This window comes from Corvus hawaiiensis, chromosome 11, assembly GCF_020740725.1.
Source record: "Corvus hawaiiensis isolate bCorHaw1 chromosome 11, bCorHaw1.pri.cur, whole genome shotgun sequence".
In the NCBI taxonomy this organism is placed as follows: Eukaryota; Metazoa; Chordata; class Aves; order Passeriformes; family Corvidae; genus Corvus; species Corvus hawaiiensis.
In genome coordinates this window covers 23565526-23580912 of record NC_063223.1, presented here as the reverse complement: position 1 = coordinate 23580912, position 15387 = coordinate 23565526, and the positions used below count along the sequence as shown (strand labels likewise).

At 45.3% G+C, this 15387-nt stretch overlaps 1 protein-coding gene across 12 annotated transcripts in view; it reads left to right on the top strand.

The window, feature by feature from the left end:
• WNK2 (WNK lysine deficient protein kinase 2) overlaps window positions 1-15387 on the top strand; it is a 102962-nt gene that overhangs the window by 27676 nt on the left and 59899 nt on the right. For all 12 annotated transcript variants that reach the window (XM_048316235.1, XM_048316237.1, XM_048316229.1 and 9 more), the window contains exons 2-3: window positions 10402-10574; window positions 11536-11756. In XM_048316235.1, coding sequence (XP_048172192.1) covers window positions 10402-10574; window positions 11536-11756 — 394 coding nt within the window. The remainder of the gene's footprint in view (window positions 1-10401; window positions 10575-11535; window positions 11757-15387) is intronic.

Below are 15387 nucleotides of genomic sequence, written 5' to 3'. Positions count from 1 at the left end.
CAGTTGGGAATCTGAGAGTACAAGACGAGGGTTGTTTTGGTTGGGGTTCTTTTGCTTATCCAGTTTTCAAATTCTTGTCATGATGGGCTGCAGGGACTCCTATCACTGAGCATCACTCATGTTTGTTTGGATTTGGGGCTGCTGACTTTATGTTTTCATAGGTCCTGTCTAGCCAAGGTTTGAACTTTCTTGTTTGCATTTGTTAATGGCCATTTGAATCAGTATTTTGGGCCTGTAGCCAAGGTCATGTGTCTGGTAACATAACTGGGGCTGTAACAGAATGGTTTCACGGACTTCCAAGTCACAAAATACCACTGTGGCCGTCTGATCGAGTCTCCTCTATGTGCCTTGCTTTGTAAGAGTTTCTTCAATGGATCTGGTAATCCCTGGCACTCTCAGATAAACTGTGCAGGCCGAACTCCTTAGGCATGGACAGCATGGGCCATGCTTCACTGACTCTCACAGCCCATCCTTAAAGGCTGGGTCCATGCTAAGGGGCACAATGCTCTCTGCACTGGGAGGTGCCCTCCTCAGCAGGAGGGGACCTCAGGCTCTGCTGGTCTCCCCAGCTCTGTTGGGATCAGGCCACGGCCAGGCATGGTCCAGCCCCAGCATCGTTGGGCTGCTCACATGCAGTTTACACAAGAAGCTCAGTCCCTGTTTGTGACCTGTCACTTTTATGCTGCAACACTCTCCTAATTCTTTCTAAAGTGTAGCATTTGTTACTAATGATGGGCTTTTTTTCACAGTTCTTTGTAAAAATGCAAATCACTTTGTTAGCATAAAACCTGAGCCCTGCAAAACCTCATGAAAATCCTCAAGGATGTGTATTTTTATTGCTTACCCAATTTTTAATTAATTTATGTAAACAGATATTTTCTGTTTCATTACAATTCTTAATGTGAAGCAAATGCATTGCAGAAATATGAGTTTATTATGTCAATGTTATTATCTTTATCAACCCAAACATATAATCTCCTTGGAAAATGGCCCAGATCTGTTTCTCACATACCCATGTTGATGTTACTCTTTCATGCCTTGCTGTCCGAGGGATGGGGACTTCAATTTTTAACTCTTAGTGTGTTTTAGTTAACGAGCTCCCGTTACTCTTTTGAGCAGGGCTACAGAATGTCAAGCTTTGCAGGAGGGAAAAGGAAGAAAAAGGAACTATTTTGTTACAATGTGATGCTTTCAGCTTAATTCCTACCTATTATGGGAGACTGCGATGAATGTATCCTGTCCGGGAGTGCAGCATTTGCCTTGGAGTGTTTCCTAACAGGTTGTCAAGTGGTGTTAGGAATGCACCAGAAGTGACAGCTCCTTTCAGCACTTAGAAAGGTTCCCAGGAAGGCATTTCCAAACTCCAGACACATGGCTCTGTTAAATGTTTAGGAGCTGGGATACCCCAATCTGAAGAGTGGCTTTGTGACAGTGAAAAGTCCCTCTCCTCACTTTCCCAGAGCTTTGCAAGCATTGCTGCAAGGAATGCTTGTCCAGTCTCTTGAGTTCTTATAGCAGAAAGAATGGGCTACTGGCTTTTTCCTTCATCTCCACACTATATTCTTCCCACACATCTTTTCTTTTGAATTTTACCTCCAGCAGCAGCAGTGAGCAGTTGGTCCTTTCTTGGGTGCTGCGTGCTGTGGAGCAGGGCTGGAACCAGAGCAGAGTGTTCCTGGAGCAGCTTCAGGGCCTCTGAGGCTCAGGACTTTCCGGGTGTTTATAGGAATCACAAGATGGTTTGGGTTAGAAGGGACCTTAAAGCTCATCCTGTTCCACCCCTTGCCATAGGCAGGGAGATCTTCCATTAGACCGGGTCACTCCAAGACCTGTCCTGCCTGGTCTTGGACATTTCCCGGGGAGTTGGATATTTGCAATTATCTGGCCCTCTGCAAAGATGTCTTTTTAAAAGCAGAAAGAGCAAATTATGTTAAAGGAATATTTTCCAGTATTTTCCCCCCAAAGGTCCCTAGCTAAAACTAGAAGTAGGTTGGGATGAGAAGAGCTCTTGATACTGCTGGTTAGGGTGCTGCTCTTCCATAGATCTCCAGGGTGCACCGAGGAACTCCTCATCCTTTTTCTGTGTGCGTTAGAAATGCAAACCGTGGGCACAGAAGCATTAAATGACTTGGTGTAGGAGGCTCAGCAGGCCACAGTGTGAGGGAAGAGCTGAGAAAGTTTCTCTCCAGGATCCATTAAGCCACTCTTAGAGTTTAATTTAAGATCTGTGCAAGGACACATCACTTTTCTGTTTTCTAGCTATTTTACATTCCTATCCCTCAGTGTAATTAAGTCCAGCATGACTGTATAAAGGCACATATGAACTTGGTCAGTCTTACATGTTTTGTGGAAACAAGGGTGTGAAAAGTTCTGAGATGTTGAACTGAAGGCTGTGTGGGCAAGTTTTCCATGCTTGGCTGGCACCAGGACAACTCTTCACTGGGAGCAAGATAAAATATGTCCAGCTCAGTAAGGCTGCAGTCATTGGGGTGATAAAAGACATGGATGGTACAAGGTGTTCTCCTGCACAGGGAGCTGGAGGTATCTGCTGCAGCTCTGCCCAGCGAGGCTGATGATGGTGATGATAATGGTGATGATGAGAGACCTCATTGTGGTCTGCACCTTCCTCCGGAGGAGCAGGAAAGGGGGCAGGCACTGATCTCTTCCCTCTGCTGATCATTGATAGGACCTGAGTGAACCAGCATGGAGCTGGGCCAGGGAGGGTTAGGGTGGATATCAGGAAAGGTTCTTCCCCCAGAGGGTGCTGGGCACTGCCCAGGCTCCCCAGGGAATGGGCACGGCCTGAGGCTGCCAGAGCTCCAGGAGTGTTTGGACAGCGCTGCCAGGGGTGCCCAGGGTGGGGTTGCTGGGGGGTCTGTGCAGGGCAGGGGTTGGATTCAGTGATCCTTAGGGGTTCTTCCCAATGCAGGGGATTCTATGGTTCTGTGACCAAGAGGATCTCTATGCTCAGTGCTCTCCTGGGCTCAGCACAGAAGCAAGTGAGAAATGGCTTTTGAGCGCTGCTTTTATGTGACACGTGGTGATTTTGTGAGACGAGTGATCACATTAGAGGTATATTCACTGTGTGTAGGAGCAATGATTTGAGGAACTCTGAAAATCTCGCCTACAGTTTACTCCATATGTCTGGTTTGGTGAGGAATCTTGGGGTGTCTTGTGGGTTTGTGGTGGTTTTCTTACTAATTTGAACTTGAGGTAGTTTCCTAAAATAAGTGTAATTTAGATTAATTAGTCTATAATTGAAGACTGTGACGACCCACCCTTAAGGGGATGCCATTACAAAGTCTGAAGGGGCTGTTCCATGGGTATCTTCTAGGACTGGTAAGGCTGCCTAACTTTGGGTTCACTGACGAATGCAACACAGTCCAAGGGCTTTATTTGAGAGGCAGAAAACACATCTTCTACTCTTCATCCCGCCACAGAGGGTAGGGGGAAACAGGGGAGTGAGAAAAAGCAGCTTGGAGAGTCCCTGTGGAGGAACCAAACCGGGAAGTACCATTCCTAAACCACAATCTCAGACCAACTGAGCATCCTGTTCCCTGCTTAGGGTTGCTGGTGAATTATGATTAATTCACTGGTAAGAATATTTAAGGGTGTTTCACAGGCTGAAGTATGCAATTTCTAGGTTATAACAAGATGGGAAATGGTAGCAGTAATAGGATGAAAATGCTGTTTGCTTGTTAGAAAGGCAGGATCGAATGCTACCTCAAGATTAAATTTGCCAGAGCAAAGCTAAATCAAACTCTGCTTGTTCTGCTAATTCTTTGTACTGTGTTAATTTTGGTTGGTGAAGCTCATTGGCCAAGGGAGAATTAATGTTTGAACACTGTTTGATAACAGAGCATGGTTTGGATGCCTCCTGGCAGGCTGCAGAGGGTGGTAGGAGCTTCTCTGGCAGGGTCTCTGGTGGGCAAGGGGTGGCATTCTCTTCTTTAGGAAAAATACCGTATCTGTGTAGCAAACACACAGAAAAGAGAGTCACAGAATCCTTGAATGGTTTGAGTTGGAAGGGACCTCAGAGATTATCTTCCAACCCCCATGACCTTCCACCAGACCAGAAAATTTAAGGGGATTTCATACCTATAAAATAAGTTAATTTGAAAACTGCCCTAGAGTAAGGAGGTAAGATGGAAGAAGCACAAAGGGGATAGCTCCTCTCAGCGTGCAAGTCCCTGCTGCTGGACTGGTGCTGGGACAGGTTTTGATGGTCACAGCACACTGGGAAGCACAGCCCTTCAAAGGCAATGGAATCTCTCTGGCTCTTGTCCCCCCTTTCCACCTCTCTGAAGGTGATTTTTTTAGGCAGCAGCACTGAAATGTCTCCCTCCACTCCTGCTGTGGGCCAGTCCAGGATTGAGCCTCCAAGGGATGGCTGGAGCATCCCTCCTGTGCTGACAAGTCCAGCACTGGAATGAGGGTAATTTTCCTGCCCAGTTACTGCGTTTATGGGTTACAGGAAGTAGGTGAAGCAAAACGCTTGTTTTTTAAAACACAATTAATTGCTGCTTAAACTTCAGTGAATGTTGGGCTCAGAAGGGATTCCAGAAAATACTGAAACACCAGGTTCTCATGACATGCCTGGAGTGGTTTTTTTGTGGTGAGGGCTTTTTCCTTTCAGAGGGGATCTGGTGTCACAGTTTGTCCAGATTTTTTCACACACTGATTTCTGAGTTTCCTTTGAAAAAGGTGTTTTGTGAGGCAAGTCAGAACTGTTTTGGTATTTCATATGCAATCACAAGCTTAAGTGAAGCCTGTGAAGCACTGGTAATTAAGGAAGTTAAGGAGGTGCTACCTGAAATTAATTCAATTGCTCATGACAAAGAACTTCTTTTGTTTAAGCATTGGTTGCCATGGTGTGGTTATGCTGGGAGGTTTTCACCTGTAAAACACACTCTGCCCATGTTGTTGGGAGGTTTTCATCTATAAAAAGCATGCTCTGTCTGTGGTGTTGGGTTTCTTGGGTGTTTTTGTGGTGCTTGAGTTGGGATTGGAGATTTGGGATATTGACTCCCATTCTTCCTGCCCTTGCAGGATGAGCTGCTGAAGTTCAGTAGAAGATGTGAATCCCAGCATTACTCTGCTGTAGGGCTTTGACATGTGCCTTAATCAATTTAGAAAACAACAAGGTATGATTGCATCCAGCAAAAAAGCATGCTCAGCCTTTTCTACCTTGCCAAATTTAGCCATAAAGGTCTGAATTGAACTCCTAATTTTCCATAGATTTCTAGCAATGACTCAGGCAAATAAGTAAATCTTCCTCAGCCTGTTCCATAGCTCCTGTTCACTGAATTGTGAGTATCCATGGGGACAAGGACTGCTTTTATGCCTTTGGAAAATGAGTTCCCCCTGGGAAATCTCCCTGCGCTTCACTAGCGCCGCTGACAAATAGCAGGTTGTAACTTCGCTGAGGGTGACTTAGTGAAGAGGAATGTTGGCTGGATTCTGATACGGAATGAAGCTGTAAAATTTTTTTTCTTGATTTGCAAGTTGTCTGATGGCATCTGCTGTTTGTTCACAGAGAGGGGATTTTATCCTTTAGGATTGCTCCAAGTGATAAGTGCTTATAACTGAGTGTACAGGGTGTGGGAATGAAAGGTCCTGGATGCTATAAAACATGTATTGCATAGGCAGGATAACACTAAAGAGACAGAGCTGGTGCATGGGAGCAGAACTGTGCTCCTGTCCGTAAATCCATGGACAGGCAGCTCCACAGCTGGCAGTGGGTCCCGTGACTGATTTCGTACTCGAGGCCATCTCTGATTAGAAGTGTAGCTGTGGTACATGAGCAAAAGTACGTACTTGGAATGTAGATGTGAAAATGTAACGATCTGAACAGATGTTCGTTCTGCTGATGTAGGTATTTGATTTCTGTCTCTGGGTCAGAAGTGCCTCTGGTTTTTCTTTCTTCATCACTGATGTGGGTCAGGGATGTTAGAGCTTCTGTGTGACGGAGGTGAGCCCTGGCCTCATTTGCTGACCTAATGCTCCTACTTGCCCTACAGACAGGCCTTCATCTGTTCAAAATGAGATAAAATTAAATAACCATCAGTAAATGCAGCTATTTAAGAATTTTAAAACAAAACAAAACTCTCAAGAAAACAGTATTTGTTGGCTAGCTAGACACAGAAGCCCTTAGGCCAGGAAGTAGGTAAGATATCCAAGTGTTTAAAGTAGTTTAAATTTTTTTAACATTAGTGAAAATTCAAGACTTTAAAAGGAGAATATTTTAAAAATTCTGAGAAACTACAAAGCAGCTTTTAGTTGGCAACAGCTGTGCTCCAGACCCTGCTCCTACAGGGTTCTATGCATTGATTGTGAAAAATTTGTGTAGTCTTGTTTGAAAGAACCCCTTTCTTCATGGGGGGGGAATGGAGTTGATTCCCAAATCTGTTTGCCCCTCACAAGGAATTAGGCAAGAAACTTGACCTCGTTTGTTAATCTTGGAAATCTTCTGAAGGCTCAGGTGAAAGCCAATCTCCTGCTTGTATAATTTTCAGATCCTTAGTCAGAGCCCATATGTTACAACCTGGAGGAAATGATGCTTGGGGATGACTAACTGAACATGTTCCTGCTGTTAATTTGGGTGCCATTCCAGAAATTTAATTTGTAAGTTTTCCCTTTCCTTTTGTTAACACATTTACTTAACTAATTCCTGTCTTTTCTGGTGTTCCCCACTAAGGAACTTAATGAAGGGATAAATTTTATATTAGCAGAGAGAGGCATTTTTTTTTGTCCTGCCTGTGATGAGTAGGGAGAAGCAGAGAACATACATGTGTTGGATTAGCAGAACTTTGATTATAGATACAAATAAGTGAATATCCTATCTTCCTGTGGCAAACATCATGTTAATCCAGTTTGAATGGTTGTGGGATTTACAGAGATTGAGGCTGTAAAGTGCTATTCAGAAATTCATGGAATCACAGAATGGTTTGGGTTGGAAGAGACCTTAAATCCCATCTTGTCCACCCCCTGCCATGGGCAGGAACACCTTGCACTGTCCCAGGCTGCTCCAAGCCCCAATGTCCAGCCTGGCCTTGGACACTGCCAGGGATCCAGGGGCAGCCACAGCTGCTCTGGGCACCCTGTGCCAGCACCTCCCCACTCTCACAGAACAAACATGTTACTGTGAGGTTGGTGAGGCCCTGGCACAGGTTGCCCAGCTGTGGCTGCATCTTATCTTACCTTGGTGCTGAGTAGTGGACTTGAGCAGCTTTCAGTTCTTTGAAATGGAATTACAATGTCACCTCTGGAGCCTGGACTCTGTGTCCCAGCAAGGAGGGAAAAAGCCAAGAGATGTGAATGTCTTAAAATGAGGGACAGTGTGTCAGTACCTGCAAACTGATACTGGTATCACCTGAATCACACTGAGAAGAATGTTTTCCTCCAGCTCATGTCTGGAGGAAGGCCAGGGTAGCAGTAGTGCCCTGAATGCAGTGTAGCAGACAGAGCACTGAACTGGTTTGTCACTCCCTGTGATGCCACTGTTAGATGTGGGAAACCAAGGAGGACCAGGGCTGTTGTGTATAACTTGGCATCCCCAAGATTCCTGTCCAGCAGCTGAAAACATCTGCTGCATCAGAGAGCACGGAGATTGTGACTCCTTGGATGAATCTGGAAACTCAATTTATTTGTCCAAATTTTGATAAATTTGAGTTATGCAAAGGATGCCTTAAATCCGGTTGAGTGGATTTAAGCCAGGATGTACGGGGCTTGAAGCAACCTGGTCTAGTGGAAGGTATCCCTGCCTGTGGCAGGGAGTTGGAATCAGATGATCTTTAGGGTCCCTTCCAACCCAAACTGTTCAATGAGTCTATTTTTACCTTTCTTTGTCATGACCTTTCCAAACAATCCTGTTCTCTATCTTAAAATGTAATGCCTGGAGGTTGTTTCAGGCTTACACCCTTAGCTTCGGGATGAGGACATTTTACCTTGTGTGGATTATATGATGGGGAATAAATGTCTGTGACCCCAGTGAAGGTTTCTTGGGTTTGGATTAAACCCTGAGTGAGTCATGCAGTTAAACAGGTGTTTCTGCTGCTTCAGAGTAGAAAACACTTCAACCCTTAAGCCTTTTTAGAATCAGTTTATGTTTTCGCCAGCGACTCGTGTCAGGTTCAGCCTGGAGGAATTTAGAGGAGGCTGATTGAGCCCTGATGGCACCAGAGACCCCTCCCGTGGTGGAGGCTGCAGCCGCAGGCGTGGCAGCTCTGTCCTGGCCCTTGCCTTGCCTCTCCAGCTGGAAAACAATGCTCAGATATCAGTCTGAGGAAAAAAATCCGGATTTTATTCTACTGTAATTACAAATAAAACACACATTTGTCTTCCAGAATCACTTTGTTGCAGTTGCCAAAATGACCCTTGCTCATAATATGGAGACTATACAGAATATATAGTCTATATAGTCTGCTGAAGGATAGTTTTAAAAGTTACCAATAAAGTAGCAGTGGAAAAGTTCTCACAGTGCTCAGAAACCTGGAAATGAGAGTCAAGGACTGTGGTAATCTTTTTTTTCTTTTTTTTACTTGGAAAGTTTTTGCAAATCTGCTGGATCTGTGTGGCCACCTTTCCTTTTCTCTGCCAGCTCCCACTCTGCTCTTCCTGCCTTACACAGGGACTTGCTCCCTCTCCCTAACAGCAGTGTGTCTGATTTATTCTACAGGTTTTAAATTAGATGGAAACTCAGCAGTAGGGAAGAAGTGATGGATTTGAGAGCAATTCTGTGGCTCTTCTTGCCTGACTCGTTAGACAGCCTGGTTTTTTTTCTTTAGCGAAAAGGCAGCTGGTGCAGAGCAGCAGGGGTGCTGCCTGGCTCGGCTGTGGGCATTCTGTGTGCCGCTGTCCCTGTGGGGCATGGGGTGCTCCTGGCTGCCCTGGGACCCAGGCCTGGTCACCACAGGGCACCCTGCACTGCCCATCCCAAGGGCTGCTGCTGCTGCTTGGGCAGGGTTTGCTCTGATGCTGCTCCACGGATTGCAAAGGGAACGGAGAAACCCCTCAACAGCCCCAGTACCAGGGGAAAAACTCCCCCCAGGCACACACAGCACCGTGGCAGGGTTTTGTCATCCACCAAGAGCCTCATCACGGTTCCAAGCCTGTGTTTCCTCTGACGAAGTCTCTGTGTGAGGCTGACTTGTTTGTAGCTGTGGGAATTCTCGTTCCCATCTTGAGCTGTCTGGGGTTGTGGGTGAGGGCAGCTGTAGAAATGGCGGTGGCTGATCCTTTTGCATCTTGGCTACAAGTCAGCTGTGTTCCCACTTAATTCACTCCGTGTACATAGGAGTGCAGCTCCTGTAGATGTGCCTAAGTGACTTGAGAAAAGGAAGATGTCTGAGGTTAAAATATGAACTAAATAATCTTGGTGATTGGCGAGGGTTTGGTTCTCTGAGTAAGAGTACCTTCTAAAGATCCCAAAAGCTCCATTTCTAGGGCAGGGGTGGGCAACGCTTTGGCCAAGGGGAGCAAACCAGGCAGGCACGATTGTGGGGACTGGGGTGGAACTCCCCTGCTGCTCTGTTTCGTCATCCTAAGAGGTCAGAGGGAGTGTCTGAGCTGCCTGTTGGAGGTCTCCATGTGCTGGTGAGGTCCAGGCAGCCCTGGAGCTTCTGTGGAGCCGTGGGAGGGGCAGAGAGGCTCTGCACACGCTGGGCAGGGTCACGGCACAGCCCGGAGCTTATGGCAAATGCCCTGAAATTTCTCTAGGAAAACCAGAGTAGTAGAGCATGACATTTCACATTTCCAATCTAAAGAATTTCCATGCATATGCGGCCTGTGGAAGAAGCTGAAGGACAGCTGGAAACACTTCCTTTACCAAAAAGGAGAAAGTCTGTAAAATGAAGCAGAACAGCAAACACATAGAAAAATGGATGTGTTTGGGTATTTTTGGAAGGTGATATGGTCTTAATTTATCCTGAGGTAAACGGGATGGGCTGTGGAGCCCAGTGTGGTGAGCAGGGACCTCAGCTGGTGGTCTGTGCCAGAGCATCCCAGGAGCAGCTGTGGGCAGTGGGAGCTGTCCTGGCTGTGAGAACATTTGTACCTGGAAATGACATTCTGTGGGTATTAATACCTTGGATAATGAGTCTCAGAACACCCAAACATGAAGAAATAGCTGAGGGTTGATCCATCATGCCACGGGTGTGTTCATGGTGCCTGAAATATTAGTGCTGTCACGAGCATGGCGTAGCGCAGGCATCTCTTTGTCTTCTCAATGCTGGATTTAGGCCGAGTGCCCTAGTTCATGCATGCTGCTGCTCTCTTACATAAAAGATTTTATAATTGCTCTTGACACAAGCATAAAACAAATCTAAAATTCTGAATACCCTGGCAATGCAGAGCCTTTATTTTTGTCCATCACTAATAATAATGTCTCATTTTGGCTTATAGGACAGAAAACTCACAAAAGTAGAGAGGCAGAGATTTAAAGAGGAAGCAGAAATGTTGAAAGGTCTGCAGCACCCAAACATTGTGAGGTTTTATGACTTCTGGGAATCCTGTGCAAAAGGCAAAAGATGCATCGTGCTGGTTACCGAGCTGATGACCTCTGGAACGCTGAAAACGTAAGTACTGCGCTCCCGGCAAGGGGGCTAAGAATAGCAGCAGAAATTTATAGCAAAATCCTACTTTCATATGCTGAAAAAAGCCATCTCCAGATAAAAGCAAAAAATGGAGCTGTTCTCTGGTGTCTGTCATTTGTCCCCGCATTTGAACTGCAGTGATTTGACAGGCAGAATTTTGGCCTCCATCTCTGCCTGCTTCCCTGTTTCGGTTATGCAACTCGAAGCTGTTCTCTGGTGTTTCATCTTCCGCCTGTGACGTTCAGATTTGTCAGGGTGTGTTTAGTGCTTGGTTTTGTGCTTGTATTTGCATGTTTTGTTAGGGACTTCAAATGGAAGAGCACTTGAATGGTAGAATCTCTTAGAAGCTGAAGGTGCTCTAGGTTATCTCCTAAACAATATTAATTAATAGCTTCTGATACTGACAGTCTTGTTAAGGTTGATATAAAGCAGTTGGCATGAATTCTGGAACAGATTTTCAGCCCCAATGGGAGAAGTACTCAGCCAGTGTGCTACTCAGCCAGTGCATTAGCAGGCCCTACATCTTCCCCAAATGTCCCCTCCCAACCAGCGCTTCAGGTAAATGGAAAGAAATGCAGGTGCATGGTAAAAAAGTCAAAGTCTTGTGGCTAAAATTGAACTTCAGTATTCTTCTGATTTGAATATATGAACATATTCTAAAACTGTTCTCTGCGTGCAGTGAATTGCTGAGCTATTAGACTTCAAAATATTTGGTTGTATTTGCACCAAAAATGCTTATTATCATCCTCCATAAAACTGAATGCTCTAATTCCTGCTTTGAAAAGAACTGTTTCTTTCAATTTTGGGATATTTCTGTGCTGCTCTTGTGGCATCTAATAAGGAGCTTTTATCCATAATGGAGTTTCAGCTGTTAAACCCCTCAAATCTCTAACAAAATGTTTTCACTTCCTTTATTCCCACTTTTATGTATGTTGTGCTCTAGGTATCTGAAGAGATTTAAAGTGATGAAACCTAAAGTCCTGCGGAGTTGGTGTCGGCAAATCCTGAAGGGTCTTCTTTTCTTGCACACAAGAACTCCACCAATAATTCACAGAGACTTGAAATGTGACAATATTTTTATTACTGGACCAACTGGATCTGTGAAAATAGGAGACTTGGGTCTGGCAACACTCAAGAGAGCTTCATTTGCCAAAAGTGTAATAGGTAATGCTCCTGTTCTCCTTGGCTTCCCTCGATCAGTATCGTGGCTGTCTGTTTAACATCTTCCTTTCCCATTTTGAATTAGTGGTTTTTAAGTTCCAGATTGGTAGTGGAGGTTAAAGTGGGTTTGGGACTGTTGCCTTTATACCACTGTAAAAATGGGAATCAGTAGGTAATGATATTGTAACTTCCTCTTCTCCTTCCTCCTGTATCACAATGATAAAAAAATCTTTTCTTGGCTCTTCAAATGGAACATTACTTGATATCCACAAATCCCTCCCTCTCCTTCACTAGGAGCAGCAAGGGTTCAGCAGCTTGTGTGTCCTTTGAGAACAGGCTCAGTGCCTGATTGGAGGGAGAATCGAAAGCACAGGGAAGAGGAAGGATACCCCGTGCCCTTCCTGACAAGGAAGCCTGGGAAAACCCTGGGATACATTCTGCCTCCAGTGGTGCTGGGATGGGGCTGGCTGCTGATGCTGAAGGTTGAGACTGTGGTGCTGGTCTCCTCTCCGGGGACATTGTGGGGAGCTGGAACATCATATCCCAGTGCTGCGGCACAGGCTGCAGCACTGGTCCTGCTGCCACGCTGGCCTGGTGGGGTCTGCTGAAGCCAAGGCTGCAAGTTACTAAAAAAAATATCAGTAGGTACAAAATGTAAAGAATTTTTCACTTCAATTACTTTCAGCACCTTCTACAAGAAGGCAGGAGAGGGACATTTTGCAGGGTCCTGCAGTGATAGGACAGGGGGAGTGGCCTTAAACTGAAGGAGGACAGGTTTAGAGCAGATACGAGGAAGAAATTCTTCCCTGTGAGGGTGGGGAGGCCCTGGCACAGGGTGCCCAGAGCAGCTGGGGCTGCCCCTGGATCCCTGGCAGTGTCCAAGGCCAGGCTGGACATTGGGGCTTGGAGCAGCCTGGGACAGTGGAAGGTGTCCCTGCCATGGCGGGGGTGGCACTGGATGGGTTTTGAGGTCCCTTCCAACCCAAACTATTCTGTGATTCCATGATTCTCAGATATACCATATCCAATACCCATATGAGAAGTGTTAGAACTGAGGTTTACTTGAACTGGGAGAACATTTTCCAAGTGACTGTTGAAGACATTTTCCCTTGTAAAAATTACACGTAAGTGTTTTGGGTCCAAATGGAATGTTTTCCTGAATTCTCAAACAATTATCTTTTTCACCCAAGCTTCTGTAGCCAATCTCCTTTGTTCAGACCCATAGATGATGGTTCTGGGAAGCTGCTGCGAATTCCTGAGGAATGTGTCTGGAAGGGGAGGGGGAGTTACCATGCATGCAGGCATATTTCAGCTTACAGTATTAACGGAAATTAGATTCTAGGCAATAAAAGTTGGCAAACTGATAGTGGCAACCACTGGTCCCTGACTAGATATGAAAATAGTACCTGGTCTTTCAGGCAATACTTGCTTAAATAATTACTTTAAAATCTCAAATTTTCGGATAATTCTTGTTTAATTCTTTGCACGTACTTGCACAAAAGTATCATCCTTAATGCATAGGGAGCCCAGGATCAGTGAAGTCAAAACGACAGAAATTTCAGGTACATGCTTGGCTGCCGTGGGTCTGCTTAACCTCAATGATTTTAGTGACCTCATGTTTGTTTATATTTAAGTTTCTCTAGTTTTTAACTTCTGGTAATTGGTGGTCTTTTTCTCTGTTGAGGGTCAGTATTTCTTGAGATAATTTTTTTTGCAGGATAACAGTTGTTCATGGGACATAATGGAATAGTGTCAATAATAACAATACTGGGAATAATGTAAGTAATACCAATATTGGGAATAATTCCAGAAGTACCAATACTGGGAATAGTATCAGTAGTACCAATACAAGGAGTAATATCAGTAATACCAATATTGGTAAGAATATTAGTAATACTAATACAGGTTTTTGTAGAATCAGTTGTGAACAGAACACCATCAAAATACACTCATGTCAGAAAGGAATTTGATACTGGAAGGGCTGTAGGATGCTGGCAAAGTGGCTGCATTCATTTTGGCAATAAAACTGAGCTTACAGTTTTCATGAGTAGTACTGCTCCAAGGAGAGAATTAAGAAGGCTTGGAAACACTGCTGATGAGTAATTCTGCACCCTCTGCAGAGGTAGTGGCTTTAAAGGCATATTAGTAGCTGCAATTTTACGTTGGCTCAAAGGGATGAGGTCAGCATGGCTGAGCTCCAGGCCCGGCCTCGCTGCGTCCGAGCCGGCGCTGGCCTGACCTTGCAGTGTCTCTGCAGGAGCCCAGCCAGGGCAAACCCTCCTGCCAAGAGCAGCTGAGTGGATGCTGAACAGCTTCACGTGTAGGTGGTCTGTTATGTTGAACGATGCTTGTAGGTATTCCTTTCCACCTCAGCGAATGGGGGAAAATGTCATTTTTGTCTTGTTTTGGAATGGTGCTAAATTTTCCATTTGTTTCTTAGACTATTGCTATCACTTTTTCAGATTTGTTTTAAATGCTCTGTAATTCATGAGATTCACTGCTGCTGCTGAATTGTGTTCCTTCTAAAGCAAGGCAGCAGCTCCAAAATCATTCCCTGTGGCAGCTGTTAACCCTTTCTGAGCAGCAGCCTCTGCCTTGGTGACAGCTGGGGGAGAGGGACTATGCTGAGCCTCCATGACACGGGTCTGGCTGATCTGCTAAGGCTGGACAAATGAGTGTCTTCGAGGTGGAAGGAACATAGACAAGGGAAGAGATCAATCCTAAATTTTGCAAAATTAATTTTACAGAAATGCTTGGTTCACAAGTCAGGCTGAGTCTACTTCAGAAGTGTGTGCAAAAGCAGACTCTAATTTCGAGGGTTGTCCTTTTTGTTGCCATTAAGAAAGTTTAGGACAAGTCAGAGAATTCTAGAACCCTAGAATGGTTTGGATTAGAAGGGATCTTAGAGATTGTCTTGTCTGCCATGGCTGGGACACCTTCCACTAGACCACTTTGCTCCAAGCTCTGCCCAGCCTGGTCTGGGACTCTTCCAGGGATGGATCTTCCTCAGTTTCTTTAGGGAGTTGGGTGATGGCTTTTAACTGGAAAAGGGGAGATTTTGATTAGATATTAGGAAGAAACATGTTACTGTGAGGTTGGTGAGGCCCTGGCACAGGGTGCCCAGAGAAGCTGTGGCTTCCCCATCCCTGGAAGTGTCCAAGGCCAGGTTGGATGGGGCTGGGAGCACCCTGGGATAGTGGAAGGTGTCCCTGCCCGTGGCAGGGGGTGGATGAGATGATCTTTAAGGTATCTTCCAATCCAAACCATTCTGGAATTCTCTATGCCAGAACTATTTTTTCTGATTGTATGTTACTTTAATTACAGTTGTGCTTTTGCTGCTGATCAGAGATGTCATAACAAAGCACTGATGGGATCTGCCAGGGCTGGGGGCAGTTTGGGTGCTGAGGCTGGACAGGCAGAGTTTATCTGGGTCTTTCTCATGGTCCAAGACTTGCCACTCTGTTTTTGGCATCCCAGCAGCTTGCTGCTCCTGTCCCTTGACACACCACGGCATCGATCTCTCTTCCTTCATCCTTTCTACATGTAAAAAGGAAATAAACTAGTCATTACTCCTAAGCATGAATTACAGTATGAGATACAGTTCCTGGAATGAATTACCCAAGTGTTAATAGTT